Source organism: Bombina bombina, chromosome 7 (assembly GCF_027579735.1).
Source record: "Bombina bombina isolate aBomBom1 chromosome 7, aBomBom1.pri, whole genome shotgun sequence".
Lineage (NCBI taxonomy): Eukaryota > Metazoa > Chordata > Amphibia > Anura > Bombinatoridae > Bombina > Bombina bombina.
The window spans coordinates 18022412-18032402 of NC_069505.1; the positions used below are offsets into that span (position 1 = coordinate 18022412).

Genomic DNA, 9991 nt, shown 5'->3' on the forward strand with positions numbered 1-9991 from the left:
GGTATTGTCTTAAAAGTGGTATCTGTGCCTATCCATAATATGAAGAGTTGCGTCTCTATACTCAAGGCTGTTGCTTTCTTCTTCTTGGTGCTCCCTTTTATTGCCTATTGTTCTTTTTCTTTTTCTCCTTTTTTTATGTGATAATGACTTCATAGGAGTTTATCTTATGTGTCAGATGTAAAGCTAATATTTGATATTGTTTAAAATCAATGTTGACTATGTGTTTTAAAATTGGAAACTAAAAATCGATAAGAATTTAGAAAATTTGGGGATTCTAGCCCAGGTACAAATTTACTGAAGAATAAGATATAACTTGAAGTTTAAATTTGCACTGGATGTTAGAGATAAGTGCTAATAAGATGGGCTAGATATGCATACTGCTTTATTTATAATTGTTTTCGGGTGCCTTTGAACTTCGATGTACGCATTTGATATGTCTTTTGTGTTGCTTTTTAAACCCCAATAATAAAAAATATGAAGTTAGCTTGCACAAAAACATTAATATTATCATAATGTACTTTAGGTTCTGAACAAGAGAGGTCTGTGTTTAAAAAAGCATTGGCATCACTAAATGGTAACCGGATGAATGGTCCGAACTCCAATGCATCTTCATCAATGGAAAACAACCGCATTGATGTTAATTCTTCAAACCCTCCTCTTCGTGACACTGGCATTGAGTTCAAACTGAAACTTGTGGAATCTCCAGTTATAGGTCAAGATATCAACTTCCTATTGGTGGCTTTGAATCTCGCAGTTGAGATTAAAAAAATAAATATCAATATTAGTGTACAGAGCATGAGGAACGATGGCAGGCCGTTCGATCTTGTGTGGCAGGAAACAGGTTTCATTCAACTAGGTCCTAATGAAGGTAAGTTAGAACTCTGTACATATTATTCATTACCATGGACCTGTCAAGTTGGGTTCTTTTGGCTTGTATGGGTCTACTAAAGAACTCTAAATACATTGTTCTAGATAGCTTTAGACTACAACCAAACCAACATGCTACAAAAACCCAGTATGCCTCAAGAGTATGTATGACTCTACATTTTCCTTTTTAGAGAAGATGTTTCCCTACCAGGTTCCTTATTCAAAATACAGGAGGTACCTGACTGATAATAATCTGCTGAAAGTGTCCACATTAGGAGAATTAAGGGACATTGGGAATAAGTTGTTGGTTGAGAGGAACATCACATTAGCTACTCCTGACATTCAAATTGAGGTATCTATCTGCTAATATAGATCTGTCATTTGTTATTTTTTTAAATGTCTTCTCATTACTAATTATTCATATTTTTATTCAGCTTGATTCATTGTGTTTTTAAACGTAGATGGACATGAATTATATTACATGCATATTTCGTTTTAACTGATATGCCATGTTTCTATCAATCTGGTTTAGGTATCATATTCTAAGTTAACATATCAATGTAGAAATACGTTATTCCACTATAGGCTACATTCAGCGCCTTAACATGGCTAGACAGAGTTTTTGGGTTGCGCTCATATTACTAGTTGAAAGTAAAAAGTGTGCGCAAGCGAAAACCCAGTGCGCGCATAGTTCGATTTAGGATATTGCGACTACGTTAACGTATTCTCCCGTAGACTTCAATGGAGAGCGAAAACTGCAAAAAAACTAATGTGTGCGTTAACCTGACCGCGTTTATTCAAGTGTGCTCAACCCAACATGAATTATGAATATTTCACATTCCAGTGTTTTTCACATAGTTGATTATGTTTTATTTATTCTTAAATAAATATTTCTGTATTTATCTGATGGATTTTTTGGTAAAATTAAAACTTTGTAATCTAAAGGCGCATTATTTAAATATTACATCTAAACAGTAACAAATATTAATACAAATTATTAAACATACTATTATGTACAGTATATTGATATATTCTATGGATTATTTAGAATATTTTACAGTATGTTTAATCATTTTTCATTATTTTTTTTCTTTCATTTTATTTGTAATATTTCAATAATGCGCCTTTAGATTACTACATTTTCATGTGCGCTAACCCGACCATGTTAGATCTAAATCACGAACCCCGATGCACAAAACACATATTTTCCATTCCTATGTTCTTCACAGACGCCTAGATTTAGAGTTGGGCGGTAGCCGTGAAAACCAGCGTTAGAGGCTCCTAACGCTGGTTTTTACCGCCCTCTGGTATTTGGAGTCAGTCAGGAAAGGGTCTAACGCTCACTTTCCAGCCGCGACTTTTCCATACTGCAGATCCCCTTACGTCATTTGCGTATCCTATCTTTTCAATGGGATCTTTCTAACGCCGGTATTTAGAGTCGTGGCTGAAGTGAGCGTTAGAAATCTGACGACAAAACTCCAGCCGCAGAAAAAAGTCAGTAGTTAAGAGCTTTCTGGGCTAACGCCGGTTTATAAAGCTCTTAACTACTGTGCTCTAAAGTACACTAACACCCATAAACTACCTATGTACCCCTAAACCGATGTCCCCCCACATCGCCGCCACTCGATAAAAATTTTTTAACCCCTAATCTGCCGACCGCCACCTACGTTATACTTATGTACCCCTAATCTGCTGCCCCTAACACCGCCAACCCCTATATTATATTTATTAACCCCTAACCTGCCCCCCACAACATCGCCGCCAGCTACCTACAATAATTAACCCCTAATATGCCGACCGCAAAGCGCCGCCACCTACGTTATCCTTATGTACCCCTAATCTGCTGCCCCTAACACCGCCGACCCCTATATTATATTTATTAACCCCTAATCTGCCCCCCTCAACGTCGCCTCCACCTGTCTACACTTATTAACCCCTAATCTGCAGAGCGGACCGCACCGCTACTATAATAAAGTTATTAACCCCTAATCTGCCTCACTCCCGCCTCAAAAACCCTATAATAAATAGTATTAACCCCTAATCTGCCCTCCCTAACATCGCCGACACCTAACTTCAATTATTAACCCCTAATCTGCCGACCGAATCTCGCCGCTACTGTAATAAATGGATTAACCCCTAAAGCTAAGTCTAACACTAACACCCCCCTAAGTTAAATATAATTTAAATCTAACAAAATAAATTAACTCTTATTAAATAAATTATTCCTATTTAAAGCTAAATACTTACCTGTAAAATAAACCCTAATATAGCTACAATATAAATTATAATTATATTATAGCTATTTTAGGATTTATATTGATTTTACAGGTAACTTTGTATTTATTTTAACCAGGTACAATAGCTATTAAATAGTTAAGAACTATTTAATAGCTAAAATAGTTAAAATAATTACAAAATTACCTGTAAAATAAATCCTAACCTAAGTTACAATTAAACCTAACACTACACTATCAATAAATTAATTAAATACAATATCTACAAATAAATACAATGGAATAAACTAACTAAAGTACAAAAAATAAAAAAGAACTAAGTTACAAAAAATAAAAAAATATTTACAAACATTAGAAAAATATTACAACAATTTTAAACTAATTACACCTACTCTAAGCCCCCTAATAAAATAACAAAGCCCCCCAAAATAAAAAAAATGCCCTACCCTATTCTAAATTAAAAAAGTTCAAAGCTCTTTTACCTTACCAGCCATGAACAGGGCCCTTTGCGGGGCATGCCCCAAAGAATTCAGCTCTTTTGCCTGTAAAAAAAACACATACAATACCCCCCCCAACATTACAAACCACCACCCACATACCCCTAATCTAACCCAAACCCCCTTAAATAAACCTAACACTAAGCCCCTGAAGATCTTCCTACCTTATCTTCACCATGCCAGGTTCACCGATCAGTCCTCGGAAGTCTTGATCCAAGCCTCGGAAGTGTTGATCCAAGCCCAAGCGGGGGGCTGAAGAGTGACGTCCATCCTCGGGCTGAAGTCTGGATCCAAGCGGCGGCTGAAGAAATCCATCATCGGGCTGAAGTCGGAAGTCCATCATCGGGATGAAGTCTTCTATCAAGCAGCATCTTCAATCTTCTTTCTTCCGGAGCGGAGCGGAGCCATCTTCTTCCCAGCCGACGCGGATCCATCCTCTTCTAACGACGCCTACTAGCGAAAAAGTTCTGAAATGATTTATCTTTGTATAATTTTTTTTACATCACAGAAACCTGACATTTTAACAGGGGTGTGTAGACTTTTTATATCCACTGTATATATATAAATCTGTTTTTAAGAATAGAACATATTCTGGTATGTTAAGAACATTGGAATGTGAAATATTTCTATTTTATGTTGGGTTAGCGCACTTTGGTTAAACGTGATGGGGTTTGCAAGCAAGTAGGGTGTTAGATTTTTTCTCGCTCCATTGAAGTCTATGGGGAAATACGTTAACATGGTTGTGGTATTTGAAGTATGTCTTCATTGCATGCTCGCCTAAAAACTTTATACGTTGAACTTGCAATACAAGCGCTACCTGGCGGGGGCTAAACCATACTCCTGGAAAAGTTTACCCGCAAGCAGGAGCGCTAAATACTGCTCCACAGTTTGGTAGTTTAATCTCATTAAATTGCATTTTAGAAACATATCAATTATTGTCTGTACAAAAAGTTTAGCCAATCCCACCCATGATTATCAGTACTTTAGAGGGTGCAGCCATTTCTATAAGACACTGCATCTTACTGTAAGAATCTATTCAATGGCCCCTCTTCTCTGTACAGGTAACTGGAAACGCCATGGTTAATAAGCCGTTTAATGTGACAATCACATTCAATAACCCGTTGTCTGAAGAACTACATGACTGTGTGCTGAGACTGGAGGGCCAAGGGCTGACGTACGGATTTATTGAAATAAAGTAAGTTAAACAGCAAAACCCTGAACTGATGGACAAATTATTATCATTTATTTATATTGAGCAACTAAATACATTACAGTTAGACTTGACATGACAGATTGTTACATTAGGAGAGACATCCTCTGAGGGGCTTACAGGAAAGAGACAAAGAGTGCAGGGGGATGTCTGAGCTGGCAGAATGGTCCCTAATTGCAGTAACAGCGAAAAGAGGAAGCTGTAAATGTTTATATATGCACAGTATATATCAGTAATTAAGTGCTGCATTACATAAGGTCTGCACATACAATAAATGTTTATATATGCATAGTATATATCAGTAATTAAGTGCTGCATTACATAAGGTCTGCACACACAATAACTGTTTATATATGCACAGTATATATCAGTAATTAAGTGCTGCATTACATAAGGTCTGCACACACAATAACTGTTTATATATGCACAGTATATATCAGTAATTAAGTGCTACATTACATAAGGTCTGCAGGTCTGCACACACAATAAATGTTTATATATGCACAGTATATATCAGTAATTAAGTGCTGCATTACATAAGGTCTGCACACACAATAAATGTTTATATATGCACAGTATATGTCAGTAATTAAGTGCTACATTACATAAGGTCTGCACACACAATAAATGTTTATATATGCACAGTATATATCAGTAATTAAGTGCTGCATTACATAAGGTCTGCACACACAATAACTGTTTATATATGCACAGTATATATCAATAATTAAGTGCTGCATTACAAAAGGTCTGCACACACAATAACTGTTTATATATGTACAGTATATATCAGTAATTAAGTGCTGCATTACAAAAGGTCTGCACACACAATAAATGTTTATATATGCACAGTATATATCAGTATTTAAGTGCTGCATTACATAAGGTCTGCACACACAATACATTTTTATATATGCACAGTATATATCAGTAATTAAGTGTTGTATTACATAAGGTCTGCACGCACAATAAATGTTTATATATGCACAGTATATATCAGTAATTAAGTACTGCATTACATAAGATCTGCACACACAATAAATGTTTATATATGTACAGTATATATCAGTAATTAAGTGCTGCATTACATAAGATCTGCACACACAATAAATGTTTATATATGTACAGTATATATCAGTAATTAAGTTCTGCATTACACAAGGTCTGTACACACCATAACTGTTTATAAATGCACAGTATATATCAGTAATTAAGTGCCACATTACAAAAGGTCTGCACACACAATAAATGTTTATATATGTACAGTATATATCAGTAATTAAGTGCCACATTACGAAAGATCTGCACACACAATACATTTTTATATATGCACAGTATATATCAGTAATTAAGTGCTGCATTACATAAGGTCTGCACACACAATACATGTTTATATATGCACAGTATATATCAGTAATTAAGTGCTGCATTACATAAGGTCTGCACACACAATAAATGTTTATATATGCACAGTATATATCAGTAATTAAGTACTGCATTACATAAGATCTGCACACACAATAAATGTTTATATATGCACAGTATATATCAGTAATTAAGTGCTGTATTACATAAGGTCTGCACACACAATAAATATTTATATATGTACAGTATATATCAGTAATTAAGTGCCACATTACAAAGGTCTGCACACACAATACATGTTTATATATGCACAGTATATATCAGTAATTAAGTGCAGCATTGCATAAGGTCTGCACAAACAGTAAATGCTTATATATGCACAGTATATATCAGTAATTAAGTGCTGCATTACATAAGGTCTGCACACACAATAAATGTTTATATATGCACAGTATATATCAGTAATTAAGGGCGGCATTACAAAAGGTCTGCACACACAATAAATGTTTATATATGCACAGTACATATCAGTAATTAAGTGCTGCATTACATAAGGTCTGCACGCACACTAAATGTTTATAAATGCACAGTATATATCAGTAATTAAGTGCTGCATTACATAAGGTCTGCACGCACACTAAATGTTTATATATGCACAGTATATATCAGTAATTGAGTGTGGCATTACAAAAGGTCTGCACACACAATAAATGTTTATATATGCACAGTATATATCAGTAATTAAGTGCCGCATTACAAAAGGTCTGCACGCACACTAAATGTTTATATATGCACACTATATATCAGTAATTAAGTGCTGCATTACATAAGGTCTGCACACACACTAAATATTTATATATGCACAGTATATCAGTAATTAAGTACTGCATTACATAAGGTCTGCTCACACAATAAATGTTTATATATGTACAGTATATATCAGTAATTAAAGGGACACTGAACCCAAATTTTTTCTTTCATGATTCAGATAGAGCATAACATTTTAAGCAACTTTCTAATTTACTCCTATTATCAATTTTTCTTCATTCTCTTGGTATTTTTATTTGAAATGCAAGAATGTAAGTTTAGATGCTGTCCCATTTTTGGTGAACAACCTGGGTTGTTCTTGCTGATTGGTGGATAAATTCATCCACCAATAAAAAAGCGCTGTCCAGAGTCTGAACCAAAAAAAGCTTAGATGCCTTCTTTTTCAAATAAAGATAGCAAGAGAACGAAGAAAAAATGATAATAGGAGTAAATTAGAAAGTTGCTTAAAATTACATGCTCTATCTGAATCACAAAAGAAAAAAATTGGGTTCAGTGTCCCTTTAACGACTCACGTCGTACAGGTTACGTCTTGCACAAGCTGGTCTTTAAAGACCAGCGACATACCCTGTACGACATTGGGGTTTAAAGCGGCTGGAGGCGATCCTGATCGCTTCCAGACGCTTCACGGTTATTGCAGTGATGCCTCAACATCGAGGCATCCTGCAATAACCCTTCTTACCCCTCTGGTGCAGAGAGAGCCACTCTGTGGCCCTCTCTGCACCGGACATCGATGGCCGAAAATCGTTGGTGGGTGGGAGCCAAAGTGGGAGGCGGGTGGGCGGCCATCGATGGCTTTTATGATTAAGAGGGGGCGTGATCGGGGGCGTTACCGCGGGGGGCGCGCACGGACGCGTACGCGTGCGCGTGCACGGGGGTGGCGGGCGCATGCACGGGGAGGGAGTGGGTGGGAACTGCTGCACTACAGAAAATTATACTTCTAAGTGGGAGAAAGGCAGGAGGGAATGGGTTAATTGCTAAGGGATCTGGGAGGATGGTCTTGGGGGGGGAAGCTACACTACAGAAAAAAATAAAAAAAAATAAAACAATATATATAATTTTGTATAAGCTGTCTGCCAGTACCCAATATGGCACCAAATAAGGTAGAGGGGGAGGGTTAGAGAGCTGTTGGGGGGGGGATCAGGGAGGTTGGGGGCTAAGGAGGGACCCTACACAGCAGCATATGTAAATATGCTATTTTAAAAAAAAGATACCTTTTTTATTTTAATACTGGCAGACTTTCTGCCAGTACTTAAGATGGCGGGGACAATTGTGGGGTGGGGGAGGGAAGGGAGCTGTTTGGGAGGGATCAGGGGGTGTGATGTGTCAGGTGGGAGGCTGATCTCTACAACAAAGCTAAAATTAACCCTGCAAGCTCCCTACAAGCTACCTTATTAACCCCTGCACTGCTGGGCATAATACACGTGTGATGCGCATCGGCATTTAGCGGCCTTCTAATTACCATAATTAATTTCAGTGAGAAACCGAAAATTTTAAAAAATTTAACTTTTTTTTTATTTGATCACATTTGGCGGTGAAATGGTGGCATGAAATATACCAAAATGGGCCTAGATCAATACTTGGGGTTGTCTACTACACTACACTAAAGCTCAAATTAACCCTAGAAGCTCCCTACATGCTCTCTAATTAACCCCTTCACTGATGGGCATAATACACTTGTGATGCGCAGTGGCATTTAGCGGCCTTCTAATTACCAAAAAGCAACACCAAAGCCATATATTTCTGCTATTTCTGAACAAAAGGGATCCCAGAGAAACATTTAAAACCATTTATACCATAATTGCACAAGCTGTTTGTAAATAATTTCAGTGAGAAACCTAAAGTTTGCGAAATAATTTGTGAAAAAGTGAACAATTTTTTTTTTATTTGATCGCATTTGGCGGTGAAATGGTGGCATGAAATATACCAAAATGGGCCTAGATCAATACTTTGGGATTTCTTCTAAAAAATATATATATATACATGTCAAGGGATATTCAGGTATTCCTGACAGATATCAGGGTTCCAATGTAACTAGTGCTAATTTTGAAAAAAAGTGGTTTGGAAATAGCAAAGTGCTACTTATATTTATTGCCCTATAACTTGCAAAAAAAGCAAAGAACGTATAAACATTGGGTATTTCTAAACTCAGGACAAAATTTAGAAACTATTTAGCATGGGCGTTGTTTGGTGGTTGTAGATGAGTAACAGATTTTGGGGGTCAAAGTTAGAAAAAGTGTGTTTTTTTCCATTTTTTCCCCATATTTTATATTTTTTGTTTTAGAAAATTATAAAATATGATGAAAATAATGGTATCTTTAGAAAGTCCATTTAGTGGTGAGAAAAACAGTATATAATATGTGTGGGTACTGTAAATGAGTAAGAGGAAAATTACAGCTAAACACAAACACTGCAGAAATGTAAAAATAGCCCTGGTCCTTAAGGGAAAGAAATTGAAAAATGGCCTTGTCCTTAAAGGGGCATTAAACCCAACATTTTTCTTTCATGATTCAGATGGAGAATACCATTTTAAACAACTTTCTAATTTACTTTTATTATCTAATTTGCTTCATTCTCTTGATATTCTTTCATGAAAAGCATATCTAGATAGGCTCAGTAGCTTCTGATTGGTGGCTGCACATAGATGCCTCATGTGATTGGCTCACCCATGTGCATTGCTATTTCTTTAACAAAATATATATAAAGAGTGAAGCAAATTAGATAATAGAAGTAAATTGGAATGTTGTTTAAAATTGTATTTTCTATCTGAATCATGAAAGATTTTTTGGGGGGTTTAGTGTCCCTTTAAGGGGTTAAACACTGCACTGTAAGAGATTTGAATACAAAATAAACAAGTTAACATTATTTAAAGTGCCATTTTTGCAGACCAGGGACACATCCATTCAAAACAACTTGATTATTTATTTAATCTGCTACAGCTAATTAGGTGACACATTTAAATTAATTCCTGCAAATGATCGAGCACCGGCCAC

The 9991-nt window shown here is 36.2% G+C and overlaps 1 protein-coding gene across 1 annotated transcript in view; it reads left to right on the forward strand.

Moving 5' to 3' along the window:
* The window catches only part of LOC128635721 (protein-glutamine gamma-glutamyltransferase 5-like), a 73634-nt gene that overhangs the window by 63292 nt on the left and 351 nt on the right, over window positions 1-9991 (forward strand). Inside the window, exons 10-12 of the mRNA XM_053688842.1 lie at window positions 524-868; window positions 1059-1219; window positions 4660-4793. Of these exons, the coding sequence (XP_053544817.1) occupies window positions 524-868; window positions 1059-1219; window positions 4660-4793 (640 nt within the window). The remainder of the gene's footprint in view (window positions 1-523; window positions 869-1058; window positions 1220-4659; window positions 4794-9991) is intronic.